Source organism: Oncorhynchus masou, chromosome 11 (assembly GCF_036934945.1).
Source record: "Oncorhynchus masou masou isolate Uvic2021 chromosome 11, UVic_Omas_1.1, whole genome shotgun sequence".
Lineage (NCBI taxonomy): Eukaryota > Metazoa > Chordata > Actinopteri > Salmoniformes > Salmonidae > Oncorhynchus > Oncorhynchus masou.
In genome coordinates this window covers 34,426,269-34,444,298 of record NC_088222.1, presented here as the reverse complement: position 1 = coordinate 34,444,298, position 18,030 = coordinate 34,426,269, and the positions used below count along the sequence as shown (strand labels likewise).

Below are 18,030 nucleotides of genomic sequence, written 5' to 3'. Positions count from 1 at the left end.
CAAATACCAGAGACCTTTAGAATGTGAGATAGTGGAATTGAACTCTGGGGGGTTCCTCTATTCCATTCCAGACCCTTCCCTCCAGTGGTTTTACCATAGAGCTCTGAGCAACGGAACGGTTCTAAGTTATTAGAACTAGGGTTGTGGCGGTCACGGAATTTTGGATGGCGGTAATTGGCCAGCCAAATGACCGCTGTCTCCATAATAACCGTTCGAATAGCAAAATAAAATATAAAGGATACAGTATATAAAATGAATTTGACACACATTTTCTCCTCTCCAATTGCGAGTGTACCCATAGGAGCAAATCAGGAAGGAAAAGCAGGAAGTTGTTGACTCAATTCACCTGACATTAAAAAAAAAATATTTGATTGAATGAGCCACATCAGTTAACATAATTTGAATGAACATTCTACATTACCATGAAAAATATTGCATCACAATACCAGGCAGCCATTGCAAGTGTACCCATGAGTTTACCAGTCAAATTGCAGGGTTAGAGGTTCCAAGCTTGTTCTATTCATTCTACGTCTATGCTACTGCTGCATTGGGGGGCATTGCCTAGGCAACGATAGACTTGAGTTTCTTCTTTCAGCAAGGAGAAACAAAGTTTAATCACGTTGTAAAGAGTCCATGTTACCACAGAAACGGACTCAACTGCACAAATGGCCGGCCTTCCCGTCTTCATTCAGCTGTTTGTAAAAAATGATATACATTTTTTAAGCTTGTACTTTTTTTAATGGTTATGACGGTTCTTTTCATTTCGGTTTATTTTCAAAACGGTCTTCATCCATAACCATAGTGGACCGGTCTTCATCCATAACCATAGTGGACCGGTCTTCATCCATAACCATAGTGGACCGGTCTTCATCCATAACCATAGTGGACCGGTCTTCATCCATAATCATAGTGGACCGGTCTTCATCCATAACCATAGTGGACCGGTCTTCATCCATAACCGTAGTGGACTGGTCTTCATCCATAACCATAGTGGACCGGTCTTCATCCATAACCGTAGTGGACCGGTCTTCATCCATAACCGTAGTGGACCGGTCTTCATCCATAACCGTAGTGGACCGGTCTTCATCCATAACCGTAGTGGACCGGTCTTCATCCATAACCGTAGTGGACCGGTCTTCATCCATAACCATAGTGGACCGGTCTTCATCCATAACCATAGTGGACCGGTCTTCATCCATAACCATAGTGGACCGGACTTCATCCATAACCATAGTGGACCGGTCTTCATCCATAACCATAGTGGACCGGTCTTCATCCATAACCGTAGTGGACTGGTCTTCATCCATAACCGTAGTGGACTGGTCTTCATCCATAACCATAGTGGACCGGTCTTCATCCGTAACCATAGTGGACCGGTCTTCATCCGTCCACTACAGTTATGGATGAAGATACTTAGTGGCGAACTGTGGTTGATCTTATCAAGTATGTTTCTCTTTCTTTATTTATGAAGGTAAAGGAGAGCTTAGGGTACGCTCTCTCTTTTTCTCCCCCGCTCTCTCTCTCCACCCGTCTCTCTCTCTCTCTTTCTATTCCTCTCGCTCCACCCCCTCTTTTCCACTCTATCGTTCTCTCGCTCTCAGCTTTGTGGCAGTCTGTCTCGTGTCTCTGGGTATGAATGAGTCATGGTTATTCAGCATTCTCCTACTCAACCTTTTCAAACTGCTAATGATGTGCTCTTTGTAGAAATATCACCGCTTTTATGTCTGCCTTTGTGACGGCCTCGCCGCTATTCCACTCATACATTCAACATGCTGTGTAGTACATGACTGAGCAGAGCTGCTAGTCTATTTTCCCCCAGACACATTGTGGAAAAGCAGTTGTAGTATTGCTTACTTTAGGCCTTTGAATTCCTTGCGTAACATAGGCCATAGAGGAACAGCTTCCAACGTCTTCCAGCAGCCTTAACTGGTGAATATACACTGAGAGTACAAAACATTAAGGACACCTTCCTTATATGGAGTTGCACGCCCGCCCCTTTTTCCCTCAGAACAACTTCAATTTGTCAGGGTGTGGACTCTACAAGGTGTGGACTCTACAAGGTGTGGACTCTACAAGGTGTCGAAAGTGTTCCACAGGGATGCTGGCCCATGTTGACTCCAAAGCTTCCCACATTTGTGTCAAGTTGGCTGGATGTCCTTTAGGTGGTGGACCATTGTTGATACACAAAGGAAACTGTAGAGTGTGAAAAACCCAGCCGCAATCAATGTCTCCATTTTCTCAAGGCTTAAAAATCCTTCTTTATCCTCTCTCTTGCTCTTCATTTACATTGATTGAAGGTGCTTTAACAAGTTACATCAATAAGGGATCATAGCTTTCACCTGGATTCTCTAGGCAACAGAGAGATGGATACATGGTGAATGAGCTGGTGTATTTTGTTGACTTTTATTTATTGTACTCTAATTGTAGGCATGTCTGCTGATTTTATCAATTCCTTTCCAAGATAGGTTAATAACAATATGCTGAACGATCTAAATGAATTGAACTCAAAATAACAATGCATTGCTCATAAGTAATTATACTTATTAAGCCCCGTTCGCATGAATTATTTTACAGTAGGCATCTTCTGCTTTTTTCATGTGCTACATCATTTTCCAATATCTGTTCAGTTGCAGATGTGTGGGTTTAGTGTGTTGGATGGTGTATGGTGCAGTGAAATCTGGACCTGCTCCCAGGTCAGAGCAGAGTGGAGCCTGATCCATTAAGCAGGCTTCCACTGTGTCTGGGTGGTCACACACACACAAACTCATGATGTCATTTGGTTTTAACTCACCATTAATAACACTGTAAGTCAGCCTTATAAAAAAGTGCCTAAACACACAGAGCACTTACGCTATTGAACTGCCTAGATGAACTGCCTTGCTGCCTGGCGGATTTAACTAGTTCATTGTGTTCTGTCAAGTTGAGTCTTGCCATTTGCATCTCGCTCTCCCCTTCACAGGCCTGTTTGAATAAGCTAATGACTGCTGTCTGAGAGAGAGAAAGATTGTATTTTGATCACGCTCTCGCACAACCTCATCATTTAATTTTTTTTAACTAGGCAAGTCAGTTAAGAACAAATTCTTATTTATGATGCCTGCCTACCAAAAGGCTAAAAGCCTCCTGTGGGACTGGGGCTGGGATAAAAAAATATATATATACAGTTGAAGTCGGAAGTTTACATACACTTAGGTTGGAGTTATTAAAGCTTGTTTTTCAACTATTCCTCAAATTTCTTGTTAACAAACTATAATTTTGGCAAGTCGGTTAGGACATCTACTTTGCGCATGACACAAGTAATTTTTCCAACAATTGTTTACAGACATATTATTTAACTTATAATTCGCTGTATCACAATTCCAGTGGGTCATAAGTTTACATACACTAAGTTGACTGTGCCTTTAAACAGCTTGGAAAATTCCAGAAAATTATGTCATTGCTTTAGAATTAATTGACATCAGTTGAGTCAAATGGAGGTGTGCCTGTGGATGTATTTCCAGGCCGACCTTCAAACCCAGTGCCTCTTTGCTTGACATCCTGGGAAAATCAAAAGAAATCAGCCAAGACCTCAGAATGTGTTTTTAGACCTCCACAAGTCTGGTTCATCCTTGGGAGCAATTTCCAAATGCCTGAAGTTACCACGTTCATCTATACAAACAATATTACGCAAGTATAAACACCATGGGACCACGCAGCCGTCATACCGCTCAGGAAGGAGATGCGTTCTGTCCCTTAGAGATGAATGTACTTTGGTGTAAAAAGTGCAAATCAATCCCAGAACCACACCAAAGGACCTTGTGAAGATGCTGGAGGAAACGGGTACAAAAGTATCTATATCCACAGTAAAACAAGTCCTATATCGACATAACCTGAAAGGCCGCTCAGCAAGGAAGAAGCCACTGCTCCAAAACTGCCATAAAAAAGCCAGACTACGGTTTGCAACTGCACATGGGGACAAAGATTGTACTTTTTGGAGAAATGTCCTCTGGTCTGATGAGATAAAAATAGAACTGTTTGGCCATAATGACCATCGTTATGTTTGCAGGAAAATGGGGGAGGCTTGCAAACCGAAGAACACCATCCCAACCGTGAAGCACGGGGTGGCAGCATCATGTTGTGGGGGTGCTTTGCTGCAGGAGGGACTGGTGCACTTCACAAAATAAATGGCATCATGAGGATGGAAAATTATGTGGATATATTGAAGCAACATCTCAAGTCATCAGTCAGGAAGTTAAAGCTTGGTCGCAAATGGGTCTTCCAAATGAACAATGACCCAAAGCATATTTCCAAATTTTGGCAAAATGGCTTAAGGACAACAAAGTCAAGGTATTGGAGTGGCCATCACAAAGCCCTGACCTCAATCCCATATAAAATGTGTGGGCAGAATTTAAAACGTGTGTGCGAACAAGGAGGCCTACAAACCTGACTCAGGCTCTGTCGGGAGGAATGGGCCAAAATTCACCCAACTTATTGTGGGAAGCTTGTGGAAGGCTACTCGAAACGATTGATCCAAGTTAAACAATTGAAAGGCAATGCTACCATATGCTAATTTAGTGTATGTAAACTTCTGACCCACTGGGACTGTGATGAAATAAATAAAATCTGAAATAAATCATTCGCTCTACTATTATTCTGACATTTCACATTCTTAAAATAAAGTGGTGATCCTAACTGACCTAAGACAGGGAATTTTTACTAGGACTAAATGTCAAGAATTGTGAAAAATGAGTTTAAAGGTGTATGTAAACTTCCAACCTCAACTGTGTATGTATATACAGTATATATATATATATATATATATATATATATATATATATATGACAAAACACACATCACGACAATAGAAACACCACAACCCAATTGAGATGGATGAGTTGGACCACAGAGTGAAGGAACCTGGAATATGATCTGGAACCTGGAATTCATACAGCCATTGTTTTAAAGACAAGCATAGCAGATAGTGTTTTTCTTACTTTTTTGGTAGCACTTTTCTTGACACCCAGTGTCATAACCATTATTATAATATGTCATAACATAGGACATAACTTGTCATTTCCATTATGTGTTATGACCTGTCATAATATGGTCATAACACTGCCATGACCAATATATTTACACCTCTTGTGACATATTGTGTTGTTTTATGGCTGGTTATGACACCTACAGATGAACACTGATCCTCATATAATTATTCCACTTTTTGTTGTGTTACCGCCTGAATTCAAAAGGGAAATACATATTTTTTTCACACTTCTACACACAATACCCCAAAATGAAACGTGTTTTTAGAAATGTTTGCAAATGTATTCAAAATTAAATATAGAAATATCTAATTGAAATAAGTATTCTCACCCCTGAGTCAATACTTTGTAGAAACACCTTTGGCAGTGATTTCTGGGTAAGTCTCTAAGAACTTCCGACACCTGAATTGTACAACATTTGCCCAATATTATTTTCTAAATTGGTTGTTGATCATTGCTAGACAACCATTTTCATGTCTTGCCGTAGATTTTCAGTTAGATTTATGTCAAAACTGTAACTCGGCTGCTCAGGAACATTCACTGTCTTCTTGGTAAACAACTAAAGTGTAGATTTGGGCTTTAGGTTATTGTCCTGCTGAAAGGTGAATTCATCTCCCAGTGTCTGGTGGATACCGACTGAACCAGGTTTGTGCTTAGCTCCATTCCATTCTTTTTTTTATCCTGAAAAACTCCCCAGTCCTTAATGATTACAAGCAACCCATAACATTATGCAGCCACCACTATGCTTGAAAATATGGAGAGTGGTACTCCATAATATGTTGTATTGGATTTGCTCCAAACATAAGTTTGTATTACAAAAAGTTAATTGCTTTGCCAAGTATTGTGCAGTATTACTTTAGTGCCTTGTTGCAAACAGGATGCATGTTTTTGGATATTTGTATTCTGTACAGGCTTCATTCTTTTAACTCTGTCAATTAGGTTAGTATTGTGGAGTAACTACAATGTTGTTGATCCATCCTCAGTTTTCTCCTATCACACCCATAAAGACACCATTGGCCTCATGGTGAAATCCCTGAGCGGTTTCCTTCCTCTCTGGCAATTGAGTTAGGAAGGACGACTGTATCTTTTTAGTGACTGGGTGTAATGATACACCATCCAAAGTGTAATTAATAACTTCACCATGCTCAGAGGCCTACTAAATGTCTGCCTTTTATTTTTTACCCATCTACCAATAGGTGCCCTTCTTTGCGCGGTGTTGGAAAATCTCCCTGATATTTGTGGATGAATCTGTGTTTGAAGTTCACTGCTCGACTGAGGGACCATACAGATAATTGTATGTGTGGGGTACAGACATGAAATAGTCATTCAAAAAAGAATGTCAAACACTATTATTGCACACAGAGTCCATGCAACTTATTATGTGACTCGCTGTTAGATGACTTGCTGCACCTGAACTTATTTAGGCTTGCCATAACAAAGGGATTGAATACTTATTGACTCAATTTGAGCTTTTCTTTTTAAATTAATTTAGAAAATAATTCTAAAAACATAATTCCACTTTCACATTATGAAGTATTGTGTGTAGGCCAGTGACTAACAGTCTCAATTTAATCAATGTAAAATTCAGGCTGTAACACAACAACATGTGGAAAAAGTAAAGGGGTGTGAATACTTTCTGAAGGCTCTGTATTACTCTGACCTTTCCTCTCAGCTGCATGCCTGACCATTCATTTGTTCTAGAATTGTTATCATCTATTTTCTCTCTCTGTCAGACAAATACACTCCCTTAAACAACAAATATAACAAATCCTTGGTTCTCTATAGAACTTTCAGATCTTGTTATGATGAGAAATCATGCCTGGGCCAAGGCTCGAGAGACTGTAGCTGATTGGCAGTTTTGCAGGCAATTGAGAAATAGATGAACTTCCTCTATCGAGAAAGAACTATATCTAACTAGAATGTAGTTAGATATAGCTATCTCAGACTCTGCTGGTAATCCATCTAAATTTGCAAAACAGTTAATGCACTGAAGCGTGGAAATTCCTCTTCTTCCCTGCCTTAGCGAGTTGTGACAGACTCTGGCATCATTACTGAGAAATATGAGATAAGTGATGCTTTTAGTCAGCATTTTATCTCAACAGGCTTTTATTTGAAATAAATGGTGGTTTAATTGACCCTTGTCAGCCAGTCAGATGCCTGCCTCTCTCCCAGCCTCTAGATGGCTCGATGGAAGTTCCGTCAACTTCTAGCGAATCTTGGTTTTCATTTCAACAACTTTCTTCTTGTGATTTGCAAGACGCCTTGCAGAAGATTTATATAAAAAAAATCACTGGGGCAGATTTGTCTGATGCTTTCTTGCTGCAGCTTTCTGATCCTCTGATTGCAGAATCTTTAACCCTTTGACGCGTACGATGATGTTTTTGTGATCATTGTTGAGTGGTCCCTGCAGCGTACGATCTCAAATAAGTGATTGGAACAGTAGCAACAGAACGTATGTCCCAAAAAACGCTTAGAAACAGCATTGTTGTCTGAACAGCATCTACATATGTTTTTGCACTGATGGAAAACATCATTCCTCAATTTAACCTTTTATTGTAAAGATAAATGCGAACTTCATCATCCAAGCATCACACGGAACACATTCACAGCCAAACTCATTCCATAAACCAGTCTAACAAAACTTAAGTTAGTGACCTAATTAAGATTAATGTGTGTCTCAGGGTCTACCGAACGTCACCCACTATGTCAATACTGTCACCCAATATGTCAAACAAGAAGGTGGACTGCGATGTACTGGAACATGAATATCCTTATTCTTTATGGTTTTGGTCGTAATCTTGCTGTGTAACACGCATCCTATTGAACTCCCTCCAAACTCTGTAGTCTTCTGCAGCTCTAGACAGACAGAGGCACCCTGGGATGGTGACGGGCAAGGCTGTGCTCAGAAAAACAACCCAGGGATGGAATAGGAAAAGATGAAAAGAAAGCAAAAGGGGGTAGGTAGAGGGGGAGAGAGACTGCAAGGTTGTGGAAGAGGCAGTGGCAGAATGATCTAGAATTGGAAAGGGTCGCTCACTCCCCTCTTGACTTGAATAGGGACATACCTCCTAATTATCACTCCTCTCCCATTTAACCAATCCATATGTCCACACAAATACTCCTATCAGGTCTGTTAAAGGGTAATAATGTGGACTCACACTCCTCCAAGCATGTTGTCAAAGATCTGCATTTCACAGGGCATTGACACATCATTAGGGTAGCCATGGCAGTTTCCCACTTTCCCTTGGCAGTACACTATTGGCTCTGCGACTAAATCTCCACACTAAAGTGTCATCATGGCTGCCCCACTCAGTCTTTATTGGACTGTATTACACAAGTGGCTCTTTGGCCTGCTGCTACTACTACAGGCCTGGAACAAAATGAGTCCCCTTACAGATAAATGATTTGTTCCATAACTTTAGCCCTGATGGCTCCAGCACAGTACGCAGCCTCGCTGTGGCAGATGAGTTGTGTTATTAATCCCCCAGTCAAACTGTACAACCCCATCTGGTTGGAAAATAACACACAATACAGGAGATGTGGGGGCTTGTGTAATGGTTTGTTTTCTCCATCTGTTACAGAGTGTAGTGTAGGTGCCCACAAAGTGCCCACTATTTTACCAGGGGATGTGGGAGTGTTGACAGAACTTCAATTGAAGTATTTCATTGCCATACTAGTTTATGTATGTGTGTCTGTTTTTGTCGATGTGGGTGTGTGCTGGTGGCTCTGTTTCCAACGCTCAATGCCTTCATTGGCAGCCATGCTCTAATAGATGTGTGGTTAATCTCAGACAGATAGTGTGGTGCTATCATCTACTGTACCTAGAGATGCTCTGGTGACAATATGTCTAAACGTAATGCGTTGTTAGTGCGGAACTACCCACGGGGGCATCTGTGGGGGAGAAGAACAGTCTCTCTCGGTACTGCTCATTGGAGTAGCTCGTAAGCGTATTTCTCAAATGGCATTTGTCAATGTGAATATGTTATCCATCTTTAAGCCTAGCTTTGATTTTCATCATAATGAGCTCTCTTTCTCAGGTGTAGGGGCTTATTTAGTCAGGATTATGAATATATTTGAATTCATGTAATTGCTTTTAGTACGCTCCAGCGACAAGCTAATCAGAAGTACTTCATTTGTTTCAGTGTAACAGAGTTTTCACCTCTCCCCTGCAGTGCAGATCAAAAAAGTAGATATTTATATTTTCCATTCCCCTTCTCCAGAAGGACATGACCCTGAATTACTTTTACACTGTCAGCGTTTTCACCTCCCCTCTTTTCTTCTCTCCTTTCTCCCTTTACAGAAGATACTTTGCTTAAGTGAAGCACTTTGTCTTATTGTCACAGAGTTGTCACATGAGAAGTTGTCTACTTTGTTTCAGTGTAAGTGAATTGTCATCTCACCTCTCCCTCTCCAGAAGGACCTGTCCCTGAAGTCCCAGGAGCGCATGGAGAACCAGGAGAACCATGAGGAGAATCAGGCGGGGCCCCCCCTGTGCAAGAAGAAGCCCCCTAAAGTCCCTAATGGATTCAGCCTGGATACCCACAAGGCCCTCAACAACCACCTTAACAACCACAACAACCATAGCAACCATCACCAGCACTCTGACCAGGAGAACAACATCCCACGCCTGGCTCTTCACACCTACGGCAAGAAGAAGAACAAGAACAGCTTGCAGAAGAAACACAGGCCGGTCTGTACACGGTTTATTACGGTTTATACACTGTCTCCTCCACTCAATTTATTTTCTTCTCAAGCAGCGTTTTGGGTAGCCTGGTCCCAGATCAGTTTGTACTGTCTTGCAGAGTTGGGACTAGGCTAGCGTTTGTGGTCTCAGGTTGGCATAGTGGGTTTTGTCGGCTCACTACAATGCTAGATGTGTAGTTTGATCCTCTTGAATGTGGCAGAGGAAATGCTGATGTGTGTCACAATCAGGTTGAATTATCAGACAACGTGTTTGATAAGGTTGAAGAAGGGATTGAATTCATACAGATAAAATATAATAGTCTGCAAGGTGTAAAGATAGCAGCTTTGTAAAAAATAAATCAATAAAAATTCCATTCCAACTGAATTAGGAGAAACTCAAATCTAATTGTGACTGAACATTAGAGGGTCTCCTTGGCTTCAGTTAATTAATGTTACATTAAGGTCTGTCCTTTGAAAACATCTGGAATTACGCAGTATTAAGGCTAGAGATGGGTGAGGAGCAGATTGCCTTATCCTTATAGAGATACACTGAACTGACTTTACCCCCTCCTCACAGCCAGACGACTGGTGCTCTATAGTACAGCTGCTCGGCTGTCTATTGATGAATGGTGTTATTATCTATAATGGGCTTTAAAACCTGCTGGACCAATAAGAGATTAGTCACTGGTGCTATTGTTAGCTGTGGTGTAGTGTGTGTGTGTGTCTGTGGGGAGGAGAATAGTGTCTGTGTATGTGTGTGCGCGCGCACAGGGCATTGTGTTGCACTAATGACTATTTATGGCACACTGACACTGGGGTGTCTTTCTGCCAGCAAGAGCTATCAGTTACAGCACCACCCACTGTCCATCTACACACACATGCTACACAAAGCACCCACACACATGCTGCACAAAACACACGTTGTGTGTGTGAAGGTAGGAGAGCAAAGGTTGTCATCAGTCTGTGTCATCCCAGCAGGAGAGAGGTCAGTCTTCAGGAGGCTGTTAATCATGTGAGCTATACTCCCCCTGGCTTTAATGAACCCAGAAAGAAACAACACAGGGAAGTGATTACATACTGTACACACACAGATGGGTGTTATTGGCTCGGGTGTGTGTGTTAGTCAGAGGTGCTATGACAACAACCACTGTGACAAGTGAGAGCAGCACAAAGTGGTGTTTAGGGCCAGAGCTGAAGGACCCTCCCCACAGCTCTGGGAGCAGCCACTTATTAGGGGGACAAGAGATGCTGTTAGAGCATGGGGCTCAGGGGAGACATGGCACCACATACCAAAAAAAAGTTACGTTTCTTTAATGGTTCTTCCTCAGCTCTTAAAGAGGAATGGAAACACTTTAATAAGTAAAGCTAAGCAAAGAGATGTTTTCAATCCACAAATAGTAAATGTGCATTGAACATAGAAACATCTCTATTTTTAGGATATTGATCTTGAACAACATTTATTAGAGGTATGGGTAGCGCCATCTTGAATTACCATAGAAATGACTGGTGCCTCATGTATCATTGGCAGTATTGAGCACATTGTGAGCTTTAGCGCAGGGACTGAAAATGAAGTGGCCACCAGAAAAAGAACGTGGCCACCAGCAGGCGTCGCACCTCCACTGGACCTGAAAGGTTTCTCACAATCTTGATATTGAGATCAGGAAAAGAACATTAAGGTAAGAATCTGTATACAATTTGTTTTATATGTTGGAGATTAGCTATAATATTTACATTTTAGAGTATATTTTCCGATTGATAAGATGAGTCTGTGAAATTAATGTTTTATAACAAGCCGAGTAGATAGTCTGCCAAAACAATGCAATGTACCTAGCTAGCTGGTTATCTAGCCTGCTGGATTTAGCTCTTGTCTTGCCTTTTTTATATTAATGTAAATGTCTTCGATAGCTGTAGAACATAAAATGCTAATATTGACAATTTGAAGAGCTTTTGTCATTAGGCATTATTCTGAGCTAAAATGAACTGGCTTGTGATTTGATATGTAGCCAGCCAGAGAGGGCTGCTGCAGGATTGTTATTTTAAATGTAAAATGTAGCTAACGTTAGCTAGCTATAATCCCAATAGCTAGCTAGATAACTGCATAGCTAGATATCTCATTAAGTGCAGGTTCATCTGTGATATGTCATATGATTCCTAAAAATAGTAGCTGGCAGTCTGCTGGCTGTTGAAGCCTAACCCTTATGATGATAGCTATCTAGATAATTACTTTTGAAAGCTCAGCTTGGTAACTAAATCATTCAGGTCTAGCTGGTTTTGTGACTTTGCTACTTACAGGCATACTGTACATTATCATATTATTTTGTTTATGGACTATCAGATAGGAAATTGTGACATGTTTTCTCAAATGTTAGAGTGAAACGCCGAATGAAAACTCCACAATAGCTACACAATTCCCTTCATTCATGATTCCCTTTTTTATGAGCTGAAGGGTCATCGCTACTTGGTGAAGACAAGGACGAAGAGGATGAGATTTAAATGGGGAAGCCGGAGGAAGTGTGACTCGTCATTTTGCCTCTCTTGCATGCTTTTAATTTGTTTGTATTCTGACTCTTTGTGTATTAGGCTATAGGCCTCGTGGAATGTAATATAGCTGTCTAGATATTTTTACAGCCATTTTGAAGTTGGACATACTAGTTATCTGTCGTGTGGATAAGAACAGTTTTTTTCCAGAGCAAAGAACTGCAGACTGCCTTGGAAGGCCATGTTTTTCGCTGATGGTTGTGGCAGTAGGTGCAGGTTCCATTGTTCATAGGCTTTGGCTGCTGCTCTGATGCACCCCCGGAGGATGGGTGGAGACTCCCACCTGAACAGGTCTGACATGTATTCAGGTAGTTTGTGCTGTGTCGCCTTGAAACAGTTGTTAGGGTGTTGTAATAGATCCTGTCTGTTAGTGGTTCGATTCCAGCTTTTTTTTTATGTCATCTGCATATATATATATATGCATAATTTCTCCAGCACTGATGGAAGGTAATAGCAGTGGCCCAAGCACACTCCCTTGTGATACTCCATTCACCACAGGTACCTGGGCTGACAGTGTACTCTGCAATTATGATGTGAACCACTTGATTGCAGTGCTGTCAAAGCCTAGTTTCGCAAGTTTCCCCAGGAGTGTGTGGTGGTGAACAGAGTCAAACGCTTTCTTCAGGTCCAAGAAGAGTACTGCTGTGACCTCCTGGCTGTTACAAGCCGACTCGATGTCCTCTACGACCTTTGGAACTGCTGTAGGTGTGCTGTGTATCTTCCTAAAGCCGCTTTAATAGGATGTAAATAGGCTGTTGATTGAGAAATAGTTGGCAACCTGTGTGTGCATCAGCCAACTACCAACATCGGACGGTAGTTGGCCACAACCGATCTATTCCCTGACTTGTAGATTGGTGTTATGTAATTTTTTCATTGACATGGTATCTCCCCAGTTGAGATTGGCAGATTGAGGATATGAGTCAGTGGACCCACTATCACTGTGGCAGAGTCCTGTACAAGCCTAGGTGGAATATTGTCTGACTCTGTGGCTTTCTGCTGCTTCATCTTCAGAAGTTCATTTAGGACGGTTACTTCATCAATTAGCGATAGCTCAAAAACATGCTCTGTTTCTGAAACATATGGAAGTGGGTCTTTTGAGGGAGCCTGTATTTCATTAGCAAGCTTGGATGCACAAGATGCAAAGTATGAAACTCTTCTGTCATTTCTAGAAGGTCTGATATATCATGTCTAGAACTTCTTTGTACTTGGCATGTTCTTTTGACTTTGCCAGTGAAATAGTTGATTATTTTCCACATTTCACAGTTGTCTGCCTTGGATTTTTGTAGAGCAGCTGAGTAGTACAGTAGTTTTTCCTTTCCTTCCATACTTCAGCAGTTACGTTGTTTCTGAGACATCGGCTCTCTTCCCAGTCATTTTCAGCCTTTGTTTTCACCACTTTTAGCCGAGCTGCAGACTCATCAGGGTCTTGATGTTGTCAGTCAAGGAGATGGAGTAACTTTTTGTTTAACTCTTCTGTGCCGGAGCGGTGAATGAAGGTTTGCGACCTGTTAGAAGATCTCTCTAAAGGCTTACCGGGCCTCATTCACGTTGTTGCATGTAAGGAATCTTTCCCATTGGGCTAACTTGAGGAATTCTATGAAAGACTGCTTGTTATAGCTTTTGTGAGATCTGTGCTGTTGTTAGAGTTCTCCCCTCCTCTCGTCTCTCTTTGCTGCAGGTCATCATGATGTTATGGTCAGATGGACCCCATGCTAATGAACTCCTCAGCTTGTAATGGTCAGGGTTAGATACATAGATGTTGTCAATGCATGTTTCAGACTGTTTCGTTATGCTACTGGGTTCTCTTATTACTGGCCACAGCTGATAAAGTCCCCTAAGATGTCCCACAGATTATTGTTTTAATCTGTGTGCTTCAAGAGGTCAGCGATTAATGTTTTATCTAATGTTTTGGTTATGATAGCGATGTAACTTGCACTTTGTTTTCAGGTTTGAATGAGACAATGTATTCCCCTAACCCTATTCTTTCAATAAAGTTCTTGTTTTATTCATATTATATTACTTGTGTACAGTATGCCTTTCCTTATAATATGAAAGACTAAATGCCATTTGTAATATGTTGTGGTGCATATATGTGTTTAATATACTATCCAGAGAAGATAGTGTCTGATCACGGAACATCCATAGAATATTACAAAAATACCACTGTTCAGTTAAAGGTATTTCTATTCTTATTTCAGATTTTCAATCCTTACAAAATAAGGAAGAGTCAATGGGCTCCAAGTGTTTCTCTATCTTCAGGAAGTTGTGTAAATGGCAGTTGTTTGGGTAAAAAGCGGTGTTTTTTCTTGACTAATTACCATTTGATCGATGTGGTGCAATTGTATGTCACATCATCTGGAAAGGCTGTTTCTCAGCTTTCAAAATATGTATCATGTTTTCATATGTGGTTTGACACCAACAAATTATGTTTGGCGTCCTGAATTCACCGGTCTCAGTAAACTCAGGAATTCCAAAACACCCCTTTGCCATCCAAAGGTTGCAATAGAAAACACAACATCCAAGAGGGAAACAATTAGTAAGCTAACAACTCCATCAATGGTTGCAAGAAAGTATGCAAACGTTTTCCTTTACTATACTGTAGTGACCTACACCATCAGTTTGCACATTTAGCCATGTGTGAATCTATCGACAGCTGTTTGCTAGCCAGCTAAATTAGCCAACTAGCTAGCTTGCTAACTAGTTTCATTTACCAGTAGTTCAAGATTTCGTGATTATCATTGGCACTGTCCACAGTAGCATGATCCTGGCACTAGTCGTGAGGTAGGAATCCCTGTGTTGCTGAATGAAAATCAAAACAAATGCTATTAGTCACATGTGCCGAATACAACAGGTGTAGACCTTACAGTGAAATGCTTGCTTACGAGCCCCTAACCAACAGTGCAGTTTTTTTAAATCACCCACAATTCCAGTTTTATTCAGAAAATCAAGATAGAAACATAAAAGCAACTTTGTTGCCAACCGGTGTGGAGATCATTTAGGATCTCAGTTTAGGATCATTTAGGATCTCAGTTTAGGATCATTTAGGATCTCAGTTTAGGATCATTTAGGATCTCAGTTTAGGATCATTTAGGATCTCAGTTTAGGATCATTTAGGTTCTCAGTTTAGGATCATTTAGGTTCTCAGTTTAGGATCATTTAGGTTCTCAGTTTAGGATCATTTAGGTTCTCAGTTTAGGATCATTTAGGTTCTCAGTTTAGGATCATTTAGGTTCTCAGTTTAGGATCATTTAGGTTCTCAGTTTAGGATCATTTAGGTTCTCAGTTTAGGATCATTTAGGTTCTCAGTTTAGGATCATTTAGGATCTCAGTTTGTGAAGGTCACTGGACTGAGAATGAAGGATTGCAAAAACTATGTCTCTGTCACTAGAAAACACAGTCAAGGGTGGTACTGGTAACTCTAAAATTCATCTGAAAGGCACCCTGGGAAATATGCAAATAAGGCGTCAAAGAACCCATTTAAGGTTCTTCAGATAACCTAAAATGGTTCCCCTATGGCATTGCTCTGAAAAACCTTATTTGGTTCCAATTCGAACCAGCAGGGGTGAATGGCAAAGGGTGTTGGCACTGTCAACTGGATAGGATACCCTCTAGTAAATCCTCCTGCTAAAGACAGGGTCAACAGACATGATGATGACAACGATGATGGCAACAGTGATGATAATTATAATAACAATATATATTTTTTAATAACCACACTGTTTCTGACCCTCCCCTCAAGGAGCCAGACAGTCTGTTTTGATTTCAGCCAAGTGAGCATTAGCATATCCCACTCAGCTCCAATAACACTCCAATCTGTCATGCTTCATGACATATGCAAAATTGGAAATATCATTGTCTCTGCCCTCTGTGGCCTCCATTGTCCTTTAAACGGAATGAAGACATTCTCCTCCTCCCAGTTATTCCACAGCAGAAATATGATCTTTTCACCGCTCCAAAGGCCTGTAATTAGGGGAGGGGATATAGTTTGAAGAGGAGAGCAGAGATAGTTTGAAAAAAAGAGAGGAAAGGAAATGAGAGGAGAGCTAGTTTAGAAAGGAATTCAATGAGAGGTGTTTTTTCTTGTTTTGCCTGTAATGCACCACACAGATTCCAGCCAGGCAATATTTTTCTATATCTGGCTGGCACGGACCCAATGTACTGAACTTCCAGATATTGTCTGGTTGGGGGTAAAATACAGAAATGCTTGTAACAGCTTCTGACATGTTGCTCTGTGCTGAAATAAAGAACACAGATAAGGGGGGCATTGTCGGTGGTGAAAATGGATAGGTGCACAGCAGCATTTCTGCAAAAAATGGATAGGTGCACAGCAGCAAATTTGTTGGTTCAAGTCTATGTACATAGTTTATCGCTACTGCTATTTTTCATTGTGGAACAATCTGTGTTTTATAGTGACAGTGCATCTGTGTGCTGTTGTTGTCGTCTGGTAGAGTAGGCTACTGTTCAGTCTGCATAGTGAAAGTTCAATCAGTTGAAACACCATCAGTTGTAGTATATGTAGCTCTTTGTGAGTACTACTTCATCAGAATCACCTTTATTCACCAAGTACACTTACACATACCCACAATTTACTTTAGTGAGACAGTGCTGCCAGCAGTAGACACTTTACAAACGGAATACAGACACAAGTCCTCATAGACATCACACAGAGTATACAATATCGGTACAGTAAACATAACATACAACTCTGGACTATAGGCTGATTACAGAGGGAATATACAATTTATAGAGGGGATATATCTATATAAGCATGGGGAGGGATACTGCCATGGTGAGTACATACAGTGTTGTGCAGAGATGAACATAGTACAAATGCAGTATAGTGCAGATTTCGCAGGCCCGCGGTTATATCCGCGGAGCAGGTGGGTTTAGGGTCATGAAATATTTTGTGGATAAATGGCGGGTGGGTGGCAGGCGTAAGTGTACAAAACCTTAGGAACACCTTCCTAATATTGAGTTGCACCTTTCTTGCTCTCAGAACAGCCTCAGTTCGTCGGGACTTGGACTCTACAAGCGGTCAAGTCTTCCGCAAGGATCCTGGGCCATGTTGACTCCAATGCTTCTCACAGTTGTGTCAAGTTGGCTGGATGTTCTTTAGGTGGTGGACCATTCTTGATACACACAGGAAACTGTTGAGTGTGAAAAACCCAGCAGCATTGCAGTTCTTGACACACTCAAACCGAAGCACCTGGCACCTACTACGATACTCCTTTCAAAGACAGTTAAATCTGAATGACACACATACACAATCCATGTCTCAATTGTCTCAATGCTTAAAAATCCTTCTTTAACCTGTCTCATCCCCTTCATCTACACTGATTGAAGTGGATTTAACAGGTGACATCAATAAGGGATCATAGATTTCACCTGGATTCACCTGGTCAGTCTATGTCATGAAAGAGCATGATGTTTTTCCTAATGTTTTGTACACTGTACAGGCTACATTGAGGTTTGTATTTCATTATTTTAGGCTACCTGGCATTAGTGCGTAAGCCTAAGCTTTAGAGCCTTTAACTGTACACGCACCGGATAGCTTCTGGGAAAGGCAGAAACATGTACGTCACTCCATGGAGGTAAAAGGGATAATGTCAGAGTTTAATTCAACAAGAAAAAAGCTGTGAAATGGTGAGTAGAAAATAAAGAGAAGCGAAGGCGAGAAAAGTCATGTTTTGGAAAGATTTGGTGAAGAGGTGATCAAATCAAATCAAATTTATTTATATATCTCTTCGTACATCAGCTGATATCTCAAAGTGCTGTACAGAAACCCAGCCTA

At 41.0% G+C, this 18,030-nt stretch overlaps 1 protein-coding gene across 1 annotated transcript in view; it reads left to right on the top strand.

Moving 5' to 3' along the window:
* LOC135548580 (autism susceptibility gene 2 protein-like) overlaps positions 1 to 18,030 on the top strand; it is a 517,275-nt gene that overhangs the window by 91,314 nt on the left and 407,931 nt on the right. Inside the window, exon 2 of the mRNA XM_064978333.1 lies at positions 9,433 to 9,708. Within this exon, the coding sequence (XP_064834405.1) occupies positions 9,433 to 9,708 (276 nt within the window). The remainder of the gene's footprint in view (positions 1 to 9,432; positions 9,709 to 18,030) is intronic.